At 34.7% G+C, this 19,397-nt stretch overlaps 1 protein-coding gene across 1 annotated transcript in view; it reads left to right on the top strand.

Annotated features, from left to right (window-relative positions):
- NALF1 (NALCN channel auxiliary factor 1) overlaps positions 1–13,768 on the top strand; it is a 731,256-nt gene extending 717,488 nt beyond the window's left edge. The window contains exon 3 of the mRNA XM_001365389.3: positions 9,615–13,768. Coding sequence (XP_001365426.1) covers positions 9,615–9,904 — 290 coding nt within the window. The 3' untranslated portion in view covers positions 9,905–13,768. The remainder of the gene's footprint in view (positions 1–9,614) is intronic.
- Positions 13,769–19,397: the final 5,629 nt, after the last annotated feature.

Genomic DNA, 19,397 nt, shown 5'->3' with positions numbered 1-19,397 from the left:
CTTTGTTTCCATATCATCATTATCCAGAGCTACTGTTACTCAGAAATTATAACTCCCCTTCCTTCCAAGATTCCTTATCTCCATAAAAATGATCTTATTTTTCTTCTCAGGAGCACGCTTTTAATTCAACTAATATTTATTATGTGCCAGAATCAATGTAGATTATCAGTCAGAAGATCTGATTTCCTGAGGTCTTACCCAAGATTACCAAAAGATTAACAATGGTGGAAAGGTTGGGAGATTTATGATTTTCTGATCCTAAGTATGATGCAAAGTAGAATTTAATTGGGAGAGGATATGCCAATAAAGTGCTATCCCATGTACATAAAGGTCTACGATATAAAGAAGAGTGACAGAATTGCAAAAGTTAGGTCTAGGCAGTGTTATGAGGAATGAGACATTAGAATCTCTTTCAAATGTCAACTGTTCCCAAGAACTGGAGTTCTGGAGTAACTTAGACTCAAGATCAATCTTGAATGTTCATAAATAATTAATATCCTATATAGTTCCTCTTTTGATCATTCACCTTGGAACCTCTGAGTTGAGCTTGTTGTTATTCAATGAGTTCATCTCCAACAACCCAAACTTCTAACAAAAATTAAGATAAAACACATAAATTCCAAAGGAAATGAAGTCATTGTGGAACTCAGAGATATATATGTCCAGTAGCAGAGAGCAAAATCCCTTAACAGCAATGAGAAGTCAACAATGAGAAACAAGGATAGTTGAAAACTCTGGTGAAAGCAGTATTCATACTTCTCCAGGTGTGGTAATTTTTCTGGAATCTTGACTCTCTTTGTCAGTCATTTGTATGCCTAGCCCAAGTGTATCTAAGGTTCTGACAATATTTACACATTACTTTTGCCTCTTGGTCACAATGCCCAGAAGCCACTGGTGCCATCAGTATTTTTCAAGAAATGTCATTATTAAGTTGAAGTTTAATATGTCCTCAACACATGGCATGCCTTTTATCCACAAATCTTTGTTCTCCCATCAATCACTTCTTGTGCCTTGGACTACAAGCATCATGGGAAAGTAAGTCCTATTCTAATTCTTTCCTTCTCTATCATTTTTGTCCCCACGTCTAGCATGAGATAAATATGAGCAAAGCATGAACAAAGACACAGAGACAGTAGAGTAAGGTCATTGAATTGGAGAAGGTTTCATTTGACCCTGGTCCAGGAATATATGAGGGAGGCATATGATATATGTATAGATTTGTAAGTTGAAATCAGAGGTTTGAGAACTTGAAAGCCATGTTTAGGAGTTTAAACTTTATTTGTTGAGAATTGGAAAGTCACTAAAGATTTGGGAGTAGAATAGTATTATGATCATAGTACTGCATTAGAGTATTTGCAGAGCAGTCTATTAATGGCAATTTGGAGAACACACAGCCTATTTTCTAAATTGTAAGTCAGAGAATTGCCAAAAATTCCTTTCAGTTGCCCAATTTTAGAAACCTGCAACAAGGAAATTTAAAAGTCAATAGAGAGAGTTTTCTAGAATATCTTTCTTTTATTTTTATAGTGAATTCTCTATAACCTTAATATAAATATCCTTACCAATATAGGGAGAATGTTCATGTGAAATTTGGGATTTAGTACCATGAGTATTAAGTTTCTGTTTAGATTGTGTTCTCCTTGACTGCAAGCAATCTTTACCCTTCCACTAAAATGCTAGTTGACTTCAGTTACCATTCATTGAATACAGGAATTCTCTGCTTAGTTTCAAAATGTTTTCCAAAACCCAGTTTATTCTTCTGTGTTATGTACAAGGTAAAAACAACTTAACTTATTGAACATTTGAGTGAGGAAGTTCTTTGCTGAGTCTTTTAAACATAGATCTGTGTTTCTAATTTCATATTGGATCATTTACAGTTTTTTAAGGCAATTTTCTTTGCCCCCTACAGCAAGTACATTGTGAACTAATCTATAGGGCTCCCTTGGCTTTATAGAATACTGAGCCCCACCATGCACATTCCTCTAGTGTACTTTATTTTCAGAGTTATTAACATTTTCATTGTCTATGCTAAAGAAGAATAAATCTTTATTGATTACTTTTATTTTATTTTGATCAAGAAGTGTTTCATGTTCAATAGGGTTTGAATATCCAACCAAAAAGTTCATGGAATCATGTCCTTAGAGCAGAAAGGGGCATTAGTACTCATATAATCCACTACTAACATTTTTACAGATGAGGAAACTGAGGTCCTAAGAGGTTATGTCCAAGATCATATAGGCAAGGTAGCAGAGCTAGGAAATGAACCAAGATCCTTAGACACCAAATCCAACATTCTTTCCATTGTGCCATACTGCCCCATCGCATTTATTATATTGTTAATTTATTATATATTGTTAATAGCAAGTTACTTTAAAGTAATATCATCCACATGTCCAACTCTAATGCCCATGACCTAAGGAGAATCAGTTTTTAAGTAAATCACTAAAAAAAAGTGTGTATATGTGAGTGTGGGTGTACTTAAAACTTTCTTGAATGTGTTTTTAAAAAATAAAGTGATGAGGAAATGTATGTTTTGTGTTTTATACAGATATTCAAAATATTCCGTATTTTTTCTTTTTTATGTGAAATTCCCTAATCTATTCAGAAAGGAAAGTTAAGCTCTTATTTATTTGTCTGGTGTGCATATATGTTCTTGCTAGTAAAGTAATATGCTATAGAAAACTCATTTGTTTAATTTTATCTTTGTTACTTCAGAGGAAAGGACCTACTAATTTAATTTGGGGTGACTAGTGATACTTATATGTTTTTAAAAAACTATTTGCTCTACATCAACACTATTTCAATGGAACCAAACTTAGAAGAATACAGTCATATCCTGAAAGTTTAAACACATTTCTTAAAAGCTGTTTTCCCTAGTGCTAAACATGGATTTATATGATAACGAACACATGAAGAGAAAGAAATCAGTGCATGACAGATTGGGTGGCAAGACTGATAGAAATGAAGCCATAGAAATGGCTCTGTCCCTGGAGGGCCTCCACCACTCCCAACCCTGCCTGTGTTTCCTATATTATTTCAAAATTGTTTGTTTATGACATTTTAAAGATGTTTTCCAGGCCAATCTTTTGCTTGGTTATTAATGAGTCACATTCCTTTTCTGTCTTATCTTTAGCAAATTTTCAAACTCCACTTAATAGAGATACAAGAGGAGGGGATGATGGGGGTTAAAAGTTTGAAAACACTTAGCTCATATCACAATGAACCTAATGTTGGCAAAAATTTGCCTTTCTGGGATCATAATGAATACTCTTCAAATGACATCATTTTTGTTCTAATACTCCTATCCAATACAAAGAAAACTTTTTGTTATCTCTACTAATCAAATACTTATGACAAATCTTGAATCATTTCCTGTTGATTAACAAAATGTGGTTTCCTTTAAAAAATTACATATTGACTATTCATATCAATGATCTTCACAGATCACTCAAAGTACTGAAACATATGTGGGATAGAGAGAAGTACTTAGGTCTATGCAAAAAAAAAAATTGTGTTGGAGGACCAGTTCTAAAATGATATGATTCCATTATTATAACCCAACTTAAAACCAAAAATTATTTATTTAGAGCAAGATCTTTCAATGATACATGATATGTGATAATATATATTGAATATATTCAAGCTAAATGAACAAGTCAGGCACAAAGCAAGAAAATATTTGAATAAACTAGGTTTGTTCTGGTTGTTAGGATTTATATGGTGCAACTCAAGATCAAGGGAATAAATCACCACTAAAGCAAAACAGAATAACAGAAAAATACTTTAGACAAAAGGCAGTTCACAGATTGATTTCAAAGAATATGAAGAATAGTTTTTCAGTCGAAAAGCATTTATTAAATACTTTAGGCAGTCCATTCTCTCAAAGAACTCCTAGTCTATTATGGGGTAGGGTGGACAATATATGAAGAACCATGTACAAAGAAGAAATATTCAGAACAAATTGAAGGTAATCTTTTCATGGAGGCTTTAAGGGAGATCCAGAAAATCTTACAGAAGACTGGATTTTAGTTGAGATGAAGGAAGTCAGGAAGCCAGAAGGTAGAGATGAGGAAGAGAATCCCAGGCCTGGGAAATAGCAAAAATGAGGGGACTCAGGAGATGATATATCTTCCTTGAGGAACAAAAGAGATGACACTCACTGAATTATAGTGCACACAGAATAGAGAAGGGAGTAAGGTATAAGAACAGTTCAAAAGTAGGAAGGAGTCAAGGCTGAAATATCAGAAGATTTTATATTTTATCCTGAAGGGAAGAGGGATTCACTTGATTTTTTTTTTAAACCCTTACCTTCCGTCTTGGAGCCAATACTGTGTATTGGCTCCAAGGCAGAATAGTGGTAAGGGCTAGGCAATGGGGGTCAAGTGACTTGCCCAGGGTCACACAGCTGGGAAGTGGCTGAGGCCAGATTTGAACCTAGGACCTCCCGTCTCTAGGACTGGCTCTCAATCCACTGAGCTACCCAGCTGCCCCTGATTCACTTGATTTTATTGGATGGGGGTGGGGGAGGTGTAAGATGACAGGCATTGGTGATATAATCAGACCTCTACTTTAGAAAAAAACTGAATGAAGGATGGCCAGAGAAGTAGGGAAAGATATGAGGAAAGAAGACCAAAGAGCAGCCTATTATAATAATCCATAAATGAAGTGATAAGGGGTCTACCAAGCATGGTAGCAGTGTCAAAAAGCAACCATATACAAGAAATCTTGTAAAGATTTTTTTATGAAGGTAAAATTGACAAAACTTGGCAACAGATAGGAATGGGGAATGAGAGATAGGATAGCACCTAAGTTTTGAGTTCCTGTGCCTAAGAGGATAATGGTGTCCTGGATAGTAATAGGGAAGTTGAAGAGGGCAGGGTTTAGGAGAATATATAATGAATTTTATTTCAGAACTGAAGAGGAATGAAAAAAAAAAGACCATTATATTTGTCAAGTAAGAAATCTTTGTTAACTTTGGAGGCAATGGATTTCACTGTTTGAAGCCAGATTCAATAGACTTTAGGAAAGAGGAAGAGAAGAGAAAGTGAAAACACCAAGTATTGAACACTTTCTCAAGGATTTTGGTTATTAAAGGGAGGATAGTATGGTAGGTAGTAAAGATAATAGAACCAAATAGGGATATTTTGTTTTCCGGATTGGAGAGAAATGGACATTTTTTCAGAGAATGAGAATAATATTGGGGACAATATTGTGGAGGAGATGGAATCAAGGGTGATGGTTGAATGAGTATCTCTACCTTCATATTGACAAAATATCAAAGAAAGAGAAAAAGTACTCATATCTACATATCTAGTGGTTCTTTTATAATGGCAAAAAAACTACCATTAATTGGAGAATGACCAAATAAATTACAATACGCGAATATGATGGGATACTACTATGCTATATGAAATTATAAAAGAGGTGATTTCAGAGAAACCTTGGAAAACCTATATGAAATGGCAAAGAGGGGAGTGTGCCAGGGACAATATATATGGCAACAACATTGTAAAGACAAACTTTGAACACTTTTTGAACAATGCAATTGAACAACCATGACTCCAAAAGATTGTTGATGGCTCCTTTTCCTGATATGGAAAAGGTCCTATGAGTAAGGGAGGGTGATGAAGGAGGCAGAAAGAGACACTGCTGCCATACTTGCAGAGATCCTCATCACTTCATTTCTGGATGATTATAATAAGCTGATCGTTGATCTACTTGCTTTATTCCTCCCTCTAATCCTGTCCATTCTTCTTTCAGCTATCAATTTATATTTAGGCAGGTCTATGCTACAGAATATCCAATATGGAAACCAGAAGGTAAATGATGTTGATTTGGGACTGCACTGATTATAGTCAGAGGCTTAGTCCCAAGAAACCAGTGATCCTAATGATGGGAGTCTTGCTCCAGAGGTTCCACACTGCAGATGCCCCTAAATGTTGGGTTGGGCTAAGTGAAAGGGAAAAGTAGATAGAATTCATATCAGTAATCAATGTCTATTATATAGTCAGAAAAGCAATAACATTTATTAAAAATGAATTGTGTGCAAAATTCTAGGACCTGAAAGGCAAAAATTGAAGTGATTTACCTTAGTATATTTATATATTGCAGGAAAATATAAGATGTACATAGATGAGTAAGTAAAAAACACATTAAAGTGATTTCACATGGGCATAGAAAATTAATTACTACACAAGGGTAAGGAAAAAGGGGAAGGACCTCAAGTGACAAGTGACACCTCAGCTGAGCCTTGGAGGAAATCAGAGATTCTAAGGCAAAAATGAAGAAGAACATTCCAGATATGGAAAGGCTACAGAAAGACATGGAGATGAGATATGACATGCTCCATAGGGAACAGCAAGTTGGTTAGTTTTATTGGAAATAACAGTGCATGAAGGAGAGTAACATACTTGGAAAGGTAATCTGGATCCAAATTTCTAGGTCCTTAAATGCCCAAGAGAGAGAAGTTTCTATTTTATCTAAAAAGCAATAGAGAGCCAGCCATTAGAGAAATTTTAAGTAGAGAAAGTGGTATGATCACATTCATGCTTTAGGAATATCAATTTGATCCCTTTGGGGAATATGGATTAGAGATGAGAGATTAGAAGCAGAGGACCCAATCAGGAGGCTATTATAATAGACTAGACTTGTGGTAGGAGATAGAGAAGAGATAAGGACAAAACAACATTTCTCAGGATACTTTCCATCTTAAAAAAATAATTAACCTCAGAAAAATTATAATCATATTAACAAACATCTTTATTTATTTTTACTTTTAATTCCTATGACTGAGAAATCATATTTAAAGACAGATAATAAATTTTCTTTTAGTTTATAGTCACTGTAATAATTAGTTCCATTTAAAGGGCTTATCAAGGAAGAGCCAAAGTTGAGGTATTTTTAAAATTTATTTGTTTATTTAGGATTTTTTCCATGGTTAAATGATTCATGATCTTTCCCATTCCTCTTCCACCCCAACCCCAGAGTTGACAAGCAAATCCACTGAGTCATACATGCATCATTGTTCAAAATCTATTTCCATATTATTCATATTTGCAAGAGTGATTTTTTAATGCCAAAACCCCAATCATATACCCATTGAACCATGTGATCAATCATATGTTTTTTTTTCTGAGTTTCTAAAGTTGAGGTATTTTAATGAGACAGTTGCTTCTTACTTTAAGATCTATAATTTCACAATTGCTGGACTGCTTTCAGCATCTTTCCAGAATTAAAAAAAATAAAAGGTAGTGGAGAAAGAGGGGTATTGTTGACTCCCATCTTTATTGCTGTCACAAAGAGGTGACTCTGGCCCTGTTAGACAACCTTTTCATTAAAAAAAAAAAGTGAATGTACAATAGCTCCAGCCCATTGTTTTATCCTAAATAGGAAAGAAACAATCAGAATACCAAACAAAGCTTACCACTCCATCAACTCAAAATATTCATCAGGGCCTCCTTTCATTAGTTCCTTGCAATAGGAATTTTTAAAAAAGTTCTGGAGTAGTTTGGAGAGAGAAGTGAGTCCTTTCTGTGGTGATCAGGAAGGTTTGATTTAGTAAGTGAAATTTAATTTATGCCTTGATGGATAAGTCGAATTTTTGAGAGGTGGAGAAGGTAGGAAGTTTATTTCTGATGTAAACCAAGTAGATACTCTATGTTTTCAGGTAATACAAAAAATGCCATTTCAGCTGAATTCATGAAGGAAAAGAGTGGGAGAAAAGTGTGGAAAGGTTGATTTGAGACATATTATATAGCATTGAATACCAGTTTTAAGATTTTCTATATTATTCAGTAGAGAATGAAGAATCATTGAAAGTTAGGTTTTTTCATGAGAGGAATGATATTATTTTGGGATGATTAGTCTTTAGCACTTTCTGTCATATTTAATGGATATGAAGAAGAAAAGACTGGAAAGGAGACAATTTTATACACACATGAACACATATGCAAACACATACATATGTGGGTGTATACATATAAATAAATATAGATGTGATCAGATCTTATGATCATAAGTTTAAAAGGAAGAAATTTTACAGGTTATTTAGTTCAACCCCTTCAATCAAGAAATGAGTACTTAAAGGTAATAAAACTACATTTTTTAAACTCCATACTTTAGACTGTTATTCCATTCCACTTGTTCAAATTAAAATGAACTTATTTCTTTAAATATACATATATGTATGCATATGCATGAGTGAAATGGACATTTCTATGCCAATGAAATCACAAGTTCAGTCATCTAGGTATGAAATTACGTTCACTTTTGATTTCAGAATTCACATTAAACTATTATGATCTTATGCAATTATATTTGCATGTATACAGTATCTTTAAGCCACCCTAACTTGTTCTTTTAATTAGAAATGTATGCATTTAAGGGTCAGTCATTGAGCCAGTGTTCACTTAACTACTACTGAGTGCAAACCATCATCCTAGGGCATTGTCCTCAAGAAGTTTGTGAAGCTGGGGAGGGGGAAGCAAGATGACTCAGTGGACAGAGAGCCAGTCCTCGAGATGGAAGTCCTGGATTCAAAGCTCACCTCTGACACTTCCAGGCTGTGTCAACCCTGGGCAAGCCACTTTACCCCCATCACCTAGCCGTTATTGTTCTTCTTCTTTAGAACCAATTCATAGTATTGATTCTAAAATGGAAGATAAGGGTTTAAAAAAGTTTGCGAAACGGTTGAATATGCAGTACAACTAATTAGATGCCATCATATTAAAGTCTGTCATCAGAGCCATTTTGAGCAGTTTTGACTGGGTGGCATATGATCTCCAGAAATGAACCAGAACCACTAGATTTGCTTATCTCCATGACCCACATAGAGTCAGTCATCACAACTTTGAACTTTCATGGGCTGTGATTATGACAAGAAAACAATTGTTTGAGGTGATCAGGGTCAATATATGTATATATAAATTCCTACATTGAAGTGGCTTTTTATTACCTAACAAGATAGTCAAATATGTTTGATCTTCTGGTGATTTTTATCACATGGCCATAACTGGAGTCTAAGCTGCTGGAAGCAGACCCTAGTGTTTTCTTAGTTTACTTCTCTATGGAAGCTCGTGAGGAAAAACACAGTGGAAGGAGCTGTGGGTTACTAAGAAGGACAAGGTGCACCCATTATCTCAGGGTGGCGTGATGAATAGATTGCTGGACATGAGGTCAGAGACTAAACTCAGATCCTCATTTCACATGCTTACTCTCCATAGCTCTTGACAAGTGAGTTAGTCTCTCTGAGCTTCCATTTTCTTCTTCTTTGAAATAAGAATAATAATGCCTCAAAGGGAATGAGTTAGTCTCTCTGAGCTTCCATTTTCTTCTTCTTTCAAATAAGAATAATAATATCTCGAAGGGTTTTGAGGAAGAAATGAGAGGTTGCAACAAAGTGCAGTATAACCTATTGCTTTTTTCTTGAAAATTGAACAGGATCATTTTAGACCTAATGATTGCTTGAGGTTGAGGGATCATATCCCCAGCTTTTTATAGGATATAGGCAGAGGAATGATGAGGGATCAGCGACCCCCCTTTAAATCCATGCTACTAAATCCTCCCTCATCTTCCCGCTTGCCACTCATTCCAAGTTCTCTTTTTTTATTCTATAGGGTTGTATGAAAACTTTCCAACCAATGCAGAACCAGAATGCTGTGATGTCAGATGGGGACTATTATCAGATAAAGAATCCAAAGGGACTACAAATATAAACGAATCGTGTCACAGGACATCGCTCACAGTTTCATCAGCATCAAGACTGTGCAACAGCAGACTCAAACTGTGTGTGCTGGTATTGATTCTCTTGCATACAGTACTGACAGTCTCAGCAGCACAGAATACAACAGGACTGGGATTTGGCAGCATTACCACATTGGACGACAATTCAACTAATGAAGAATAAATGAGAGGATATATGTCGTGATAGACCTCAGCGGGCCCACATAAGATGAAGAACTGCAGTAAAATGTAACAGAAACCGAATGCTTTTACCCCTAAATCACTTATTGCAAGGCCTTTGGGGGTAAAATTGAAAAGGTGGGCCAGAATCTATCCAACAAGGACACATATACAGCTTTTAATTGACTAAAAGGCTGTATGGTGATTTAAATTTCTCACACCATTTTATACACTGTGTTTTAATGTTTGAAGTTTGTTTTTAGTTTTTGTTTTTGTTTTCTTTTTTGTTGGTTTGTTTGTTTTTTGCACTTGTTAATACAGGATCTTAATTTTTGGGATGGTTTCTCAAAGGTAAACTAAGTCTTTTCACTGTCTATATATTTCTAGTCATTGTGTGTGTTCATCTGATAGTTCTGTCTTTTATGTCCTGTCAGTTTCTATTAGAGGAATGGCTGCTATGACTTCGTGGCATAGCAAAAAAAAAAAAAACAAAACAAAAAAAATCAAAACAAAAAAAACAACAAAAATGATAAAAATTCCAAAAAAAGAAAAAAAGAAAAAAAAAGAAAAAAAAAGAAAAAACCTAACTGTCCCTTCTACCCATGGAAACCATCTCTTTCCCCAAGCCCTTCCCTTTCCAGTCTCTTTCCTCTTCTCCTTAAGCAAACAACATCCGCTTGCTTCTGTCTGTGTAATCACAATGAATGGGCACACCATCGGTGTGACTCTGCCACTGTTGCACAAACCAGCTGACTGAGCAAACCCAAAGGGGCATGATGGGGGTTCCTTTTAGCTGAACAAACAAGTGCTCTCCATATAAGGTGGAATTGGACAGTTAACAAATTTTTACAAAATGAAACAAAGCAAAAAAAAAAAAGCAAAAGCAAAAACACAAACACTATAACAAACTGTGTTGCTCCAGTTCCCATTTCAAAGAAGTCCAGTCCTTTCTCACTGGTCAGTTGAACAGGAGCAGCCTTTTTAGAATACAGTATGTGAAACCAGTTAAGCTCAGCAAGTGGACTAGTTGGGGGGCTTTCTTCCCTTCGGGGGCATAAGGTTGGCATTCATTGTGAATTACGGTTTCAGTTCTGCAACAGTTATGTAACCAGCAAATATCTGTGATGTATAGAAGAAAACAAATTAAGAAAAAAGATGTTGGTATCACTTTTCCCCTTCTTGGCAAAGAAAGTAGAAAACACTCAAGCACCTATTGTGCAAAGGATCAGTATGATTTTGAATCTAATTGTTCTTTTTTTCCGACATGTTATAAAACAACTCCAGTTATTAAGGTGCGTAGCAATGCATTAGCACAGATGAACAACCTGTTTTTTTAAATAATTAAGTCAGCTGTTTTTCATTAGTGTGCAATAAACAGCTATTTGACCTATCAGTAAACACAGGAAAAAATTAATCTGATTGCCATTTTCATCGCTTTTTTTTTTGTGGGAACATTTCACCCGCTGAGTGTGTAAAAATTTGCTTTTTAAAAAGGCTTTTTAGAGTTTACAGTAGACTCAATGGAAGGAAATGTTATTAAGGGCTGTTTTTAAAAATAATAATAAAAATTTAAAAACAACAAAAAACTTTACATTCCTTCCTATTCTCTAACTACACTTGGGAAAGTGCACTTCAGAGATGTTTTCTGTGTAGCTGGGAGATGAAGGAAAATAGTTAAAAAAAAGTTCTCTTAAATAAAGTTTAGTTACCAACTTTCTAGTTATGAAATACTCCTTGGTAACCATTTTGTTCAATCCCTGCAACAAAATAATTACCCTGCCACATAGCTACATATAACAATGCATATTTTGTTTCAATATATAAGATAGATTTCTGTTCCAATCTGTTCAAAACTGACAAAAGAAAAAAAGCTACTCCTTAATAAAGTCATAGAATTGTTCAGATGTCAAAGTGCAAATATTTTTACAAGACTCTTTGTTTTGATAGTGTTTTACTGAGAGTGAGAATCCTACAATGATCTGTGCAAATAGAAAAAAAAAATGCACCTGAAAATGGAAAAAAAGTCCCAATCCTTCACTCTTGTTTTGTTTCCATCTCCTCCCCTGTGGTCCTCTTGCAAACAAACAAATTCTATTTTCATTCTAGGAAACGTGGTGCTTTTTACTCTGGGTTGCTGAGGATGGGGAAGGGGTGGATGGGGAGTGCGACACCTCTCTAAATTACATTGAACTGTTGCAAGTGTGGGACATTTGTAGAAACAAAAAATTAAAAGCCTTAACTAGCAGTAGAATGTAGGTTTCCAAGAGGGTGGGGATAACCATTGAAAAGTTGGGGAGCCATAAGTAGACAGTGCTGGAAGACTGCATGATAGCTTGAGTCACTACTGAGAAAGCGCTTACCAGGTACGCTCTTGTTCAACTGACCTCCTAATTATAGTAATTATATTGTGTGTATGGTCAGTAAACAGTTTGTTATAACCTTTATCTACCTCTGCTGTGCAAAGACCATTCAACAGTCCATTTTTTTGTTGTTGTTCAAAATGGATCATTTCCATCTTTTCAGCAATCTACCAATACAATAGTAGCAAGTCCTGTTCATCTTAATTTTACTGGCATATCCAGAAGTTATTCTCCCAGAGCACTGGACAAAGTGACCAAAAAAAAGAGAAAAAAAGAAAAAAAATGAACTTTATTCACAGAGTGGTACTTTCCCCTTTCCTTTATATTTTTGTTGTTGTTGTTGTTGTTGTTGTTGTTGTTGTTGCTGATAAAGGTTCTTTTTAAATATAGAAGTGGGATAGGTCTCTTCCACTATCTGGTATGTTTGACAATATGGGAAAAAGATAGCAGATAAAAAATATCGCCACTATGTTGCATGAATATAAATATAATCCAAATACATAATGACAAAAATGGCGTGAAATAATGGAGGAAGTGTAGTATAGTAGAAAGAGCCTTGGTTTTGGAGTCGAGAAATATGAGCTCAAATCTTGGCCCTGTATGTACTACCCGTGTGACCTTAGGCAAATCACTTGACCTCTTGGAGCCTCAGTTTCCTCATCTGTAAAATGAGGGAGATGGATGGTATGATCTCTAAAATCTCATCCAACTCTAAGCCCAATCACCCTATGAATAGAATGTTAATTGAAAAGTATAAATTTGGGGGCAAAAATTAATTCCTTATCTCCACCAAGTCAGCCTGCATTGAAATGGTCTATAAGTCTTGTTGTTTTCTGTTTATTTGTTTGTTTCTTGGTGTCAATTTATTTGGTTATTCTTATGATTTGGAAATTATCCCATGCCTGGTATGATTATTGCTGTGATGCGTGTAACTGCTCCAACATGGTGTCTCCACTCTAGCTGTGGGTGATGCAGCTTCTCTTGGTGGCAGCTGGGGAATCCTGTGTAGGCAATGACTCCTTTCTGAAATTAAGAAACATGTAATCATGTATGATGCAAGTTTCATTTCATCCATTTCTCTCATTTGTAATAGATTTCCCAGCACAAACTTGAGCATGCTTGATGTTGTGCACCTATTACTTTAACAAGAATAAATTCACCCCCTGCCCTTGCTGTACCTGTCATCTTGTTCCATTTCTCCTTGTACCGTATGTCCACTGCATACATGATAATGAATTACAATATTAAAAGAAATATTCCTGCAAGCAAGTTTAAAAAAAAGAAAAGAAAAACAATACTTCTTTTATAATCTTATGGATCAGACTTCCCTCCATGTCTATGATTGTCTTATTTTCTGCAATAGCGAAATTCCAGAGTTTGTATAATATGTTAGCTCTGCTAAGCCAAATGTCAGATAACATAACTAGAATTATATATCATTCCTTATTGCATTTATCTTTGGTAATACATGATATTGGCTTTTTTCTTTCACTAAAGAGAAAGTATCTGGTTTGTTTTCTTTTTCTTTTTGTTTTTTATTTTCCCAAATACAATAAGTGAAGACTGTTCTTCAGTCCAACATCATCAACAAGGTTGGATGAGCATAATATTTTGACCCATATCAATGAAATGGAGTAGCAGTCTCTACAGAAAAAATAAAAAGCATCACGCAAAAGTGAATTTTACCAGGAAATTAATGTGAATGGTTAAAGAAGATTTTCCCCAGAAAAAAAGAGAGTATGGAGCTAAAACCCAGAGCTATATACTGAATACTGCGGCATTTGGTATGCCACGAATTTCTGAATATCTGGCTAATATTACAATATAGATGGGTCAGTGGTGTGATTTACTTTTGTAATAGGTATCTACTCTGTTATCAATGTTGTTGTCCCAATAAACATTGCATCTACACATTGAAAAAAGACACTAGTGCTGCAGACAGGTATTTCATTCTATGTGCTCACATAGGTATATGCAATAAGAAAGGGAGATTTATATTGACAGCACAGCTATGCAGGGCTACAGATCAAGCAGAACTTGAACAATGATGCTCTCTTCATACAGCTTACACATAATATTTCTGGGAAGGGTTCTATTTTGTTTGCTATTATTGAGTAGTATGCGATTTTAAAAGCTAAACCTAGAATGACACGGAAGACAGACCAAAAGAAATTTCTCCAAAACGGAAGGAATACTGACATTGACAAAAGTCTTCAACATCTACTGGTCTGGGTGGGGAGAGGTGCTATGTGCCACTAAGGGACTGAGTGACCAACAACATAGAAAAATAGTGAGTGGTAGGAAGCTAACAAATTGGATGAAGTGCAACATCATTCATACATGAATTTTAAAATTATTTGCAGACATTTGCCATAAAAGCAAATGGGAAATAGTGTATTCAATAGTTTGAACTATGCTAATATTTAAGAAATTTCTAAATGAGCCTCCGGACCTATTTAGACAATGTAAGGCATAAAAGGGACAAATAAAGATAAACAAAGAATAATTTTAAAAATAAAACCATGAAGCATGATTTAAAATATTAACATGACACTTCAACCTCATTACACCTTATGGCAATCTGATACTTATCTGTCCAGACAAAAAGTGAAGGATTTTGACAGCTGAATATTTTATCTACATACCAGACAGCTGAATATTTAGAAATATCTAGAAAAATAAATGATCACATTTAATTTATTTGAATAATGGTAATGTGTTTTGTAGATATCCCTTTTATCCCCAATAGTATGAAATGTAAAGTGTTTTTTTTTCCAGGTATCAGATTTATAGTGTACCTTTAGTAATCAGAGATCAAGGGGCAGGTGGGATTGATCCTCTGAAGTAATAGTTCCATGTCTAGTTTACTATGTCAGGATAGATTTCAGTGCATTTCTCCTTTCCCCTTCTAAAAATGGGATGCTTTTTATAAAGGCACTAAATAGACCAAAATAGAAAAGGAGATAATTACATTTCAAAGCATTTCTTCCTAATTCCATATTTCCCCAATAGTTCTTTTTTGCTCTAATTTTCTCTGTCTGGAAGAAAAAAAAAACATTTCTGTAAGAGCATTTCAACTGACTATCATGGTTGAAGAATGGATTATTTTGACAATATGAATTTGCTTTCAGATCTTTTCAGCTGTCCTGTGCAGTGGAGTTGCCTGCTTTAAAGCAAGGAGAACACACCCTTTCCTTAGATGGTAGAGAGCTGTGCATAGAACTTGCTCTTTTAAGGTTGTATAATTGTCTTCATGGATCTCTTAGTTATCTGTTTATTGTAATGGATGACTTTTTTGACTCCAAATCTCTAGTGCCCGACCCTCAAGTGCAATGTCAATATACTTTGAAAGGAGCAAAATTGTTGGGCATGATATCATGAGCTGAGAAAGCTCTGACTGGCTAGAGAATGTGAGAGATCTCCTCTGCAGTGGGGGTAAAGGTACTCTCTAGTACCAATGTTGCAAGTCTAGGTTAGGAGATGGAGGAGGAAGGACTGATTTGAACTGGCTAAGGCAAGATAAAATGATCAGAAAAAATATTTTAATTTAAAAAAAATGCTCCTTTTTTTCCTTTCCTTCCTAAGTATAATAACCCTAAAAAGTAAAAAGTAATCCTTTCAAATTTACCATAAGTAAAAAGCAGAAAGTTTAATTAGTACCCAATAAATGCTTTGTAATGAGATCAGGGCTAAAGGCAGTCTGAAAAACAAGAGAACAATTAGAAAATGCTTTTTAAGGTAATCAGTTTCAAAGAGATGGTGATAAAAAGGTACATTTTGAGTTTCCTCTGGATATCTTAGTTATTAAAATGAAAATAGACCGAATCTAGGCTGTTTAAGTCTTAATGAAGTCCATTCTTCTTTTGGATAGAGGTTCCTCTTTATATAAGTTAAGGTAGAGACCAAAGAGCTTTGGAAGCTAATAGGAAATAATAGTTCAATGGATTAAGTCTAGGTAAAGTAGTCTGTATTACTGGTCTGATCCCTAGATTACAAAAACAAGGCTCTTGACTCAGGTGGCAAAAATTTCCTAAACACTAGCCTAAGGACTATGACAGCTGCAATGAATATAGTAAAGAATTCCTAAAGGACCCTGTGAAATTCACAGGGTCAGTTTTGAACACAGCTCTCTTTGTCTTGAGGTTAGATTCACTTTCCCTGGCAATACATTAGGGTCGTGCCTGCCCACTTACAAATGAACTGGAGTGTTACTTATAGAGACCTAAAAAAAGCCTCCATGTGCCCCAATGCTTTAATTTTCAACCAATTTATAGATAATTTCAGTAGGTGGTGAAAAATGATATAAAATAAAAAGAAAGTACATTAACAGTAATAAATATGTTGAAATAAACACAAACTGAACATTTTTTCCACCTTTTCCTATCCCTTTTCCCTCCTTTCTCCCTCTTTGAAGTTACATATTTCTCTGGAATCCTGAAAAGACTTGTTGCTTGTTTACTCAAATCTCTCCATTTGCATTTATCCTTAGGTAGATTAAGGAGGACATATTAGGTTTGGTAAAATCAACAAGCACTTATTCAGCAACCCCATGTCAGGTGACTGCAACCTAAATTCATACCATTCTTTCCATCTCCTTGGAATTCCTTAATAAATACATATAACTTGGTTTTGAGGATGGAGATCCTCAAGCAAGAGTTTTACCATTAGACAGCTGCCTGGAGCCAAAGAAAAGTTTTGAAGACAGGTCCAGAGGAGAAGTGACAACATTTCAATTTGATGAACATCCTTCTAAAACATCGTGGAACTGAAAGAAGCTGCTTAGTGTCTTATTAAGAGGTATTTGGTTGTTAACATGCAAATGGGGCAGTGCTGGTGGAGAACTACTGCAGAAGTCACTGACATTTTCTTTAAGATGATATTTGGTAAAACCAACCATTTGAGAGGTCAGTTTATTTGTTGGGTTTTCCTTAATAGTAAACATTGAACAACGTATCGTACTGTTCAGATTCATTCTATTCTTCTCTAAGACAGGAATAAAGCTCACTCAATAAGACAACCAGGTTGAATTGGATCAACTGCTCTATATATATGGTTGGTCCAATTATGTGTAAAGATTTAAATTTCAATGCATTCATCATCACTTGGTACATTGAGGAAAATCAAAGGATTTGGTGTAAGGGAACCTGACACTAGCATTACAACTCTGAGAAAATGACTTTCCGTGTCAAAAATGTTGTTTCCTCATCTATTTAAAACCAGGGGCCCTGATTAGATTACCTTTAAGTTTCCTCCAAATTTGTGATCACTATTATCTTCCTTTTCTGTATTATTTTAATGTCTTTCTAGCTATGTCCCCTTGCTTGAAAGGATGGCGTAGAATTTAATCATTTCAACTGTTTTAGAGATTAAGCAAGTAAGCCAAGAAGATTAATATTTAGCTTACAGACTACAGAAATTATTGGATTGTCCAGTTGCCCAACACATATGGACATAGATGCCAGTTGGAACTCAGAAGAAGAAAGTCCCTCAAAATGAAACCATGTGATTTGTCAAAGTTACTATCACAGTTATTGCTTTGATGTTTGCCAAGGATTTCCTATGCTTCTCTTTCCACTCCAGATTCAGAGATGAGTTATTGATTCTTTTTGCTTCTTTTTATTTTCTTTCTCTTCCTCTAAACCCATTGGGCATATTCTTACTTATGATGATTGATGAGATCCTGAAGAAAAGGTGGGAGAAAATGTCAAGCTCACAATGTTCAAAAGATCAGTTTTTCTTGCAAGTGGGTCAAATATAGCTCTATGCAAAAGTCACATTGAACAAAAGCTGGGAGCTTTAATTTGATAAGACATGTTTTTTCTTCTGAAACTAAAAAAGCATAATATAGGGTTTTAATATGCAAAAAATACAACCAAAATGAATCTAAGACATACCTAAAATGTTACCATTTTTTTCTTTTCAAAAATCGAAATTTGGGAATTTTATTCCCTTTTTATAATTGTTTTTAACTTTTAGAAAACAGCCATTTATTTCATATGATTGTTCAGAAATTGCCTTTTTATAGCTTTTGAGTCCTTCAAAAATTCACGTGGAACTATGCACCTATACATTACATACTTATGTTAATTAAAGACCTTGCAATTAAAATTATTCTTCTTTTTTATTATTCCTAGTATATTTGAAACTAAAAATTCATGTTGTTACAAGCAGATTAAATGACTTGCATTTACTGAGAGTTTTTCGTCATTCTTTCTTTTTTTCTTCTGGTCAAATTTCAAGACTAAATTTCATTTGAAAGGGGCTAACTTGGCATCAGTGTTTTCTTTAACCATGTTGAATGTCCTAAGATTCTTAGCATTGAAAAGAAGACTAAACAGATTGGTCAGGAAAAAAACAACATTATTTTAAAAGGGTGAAATGTAATATATTGAATATTGTACTATTATGGTAAGTTTAGTTGAGCAACTAATATTCTTTAATTTTTTTACAGAAATCATTGATGAACTAATTTATTATGACTCAGTGAAATCTTGTTTTCAAAATGATTTAGGAGGAAACTGTTGAAGATTGTGAAAGTTACTGAACTAATGCTCTAATAAGAATAAATTTAAAGATGCAACCAGTGCATCTGGCTTTTTCAGGGATAGGGATTTGGTTTTGACTAAGTTTCCTGTATGACACAAGAAATTAAAAAAAAAAAACTTTTGACTAAACTGAAAATTCAAGTCTCACAAAATCAAATTCTAACTTTTTAATTAAGAATACTTCTTAAACAATTTCTTTCCTTACATTTTTCTTTAATGTAGACCTGGTTTTATTTGTTCCTCAGCTCTGCATGATTTCATGCGATTTCATACTTGGTAGTAGTCCTATTTCAGAGGAACAAAATGGAAATGTGTTTCATAAAGCTAGAAAACATGTATTGCTTTACCATTCAGTTTTAAGGAAGCATATCTGTTTCTTTTAATTTATCCAATTACAAAAAAGGAAAGTGTGTCAATTGTCTTTCATTTTCCATACTTTATATAACTGTGATCACAGTGATATAGTGTTATAGAAGCTAACATATACCTGTATTTGCATTAAAAGATCTGAATTTAATATATTTTTCATACAGTTTTCCCTTTCCCTTTTTGAATCCTAGCTTTTTCTTAAAGCTGCTGTCAAAGGTGGGTA

This window comes from Monodelphis domestica, chromosome 8, assembly GCF_027887165.1.
Source record: "Monodelphis domestica isolate mMonDom1 chromosome 8, mMonDom1.pri, whole genome shotgun sequence".
NCBI classification, from domain to species: Eukaryota; Metazoa; Chordata; class Mammalia; order Didelphimorphia; family Didelphidae; genus Monodelphis; species Monodelphis domestica.
Note: the sequence above shows the minus strand (reverse complement) of the source record. Positions and strands in the feature narration are given on the sequence as shown.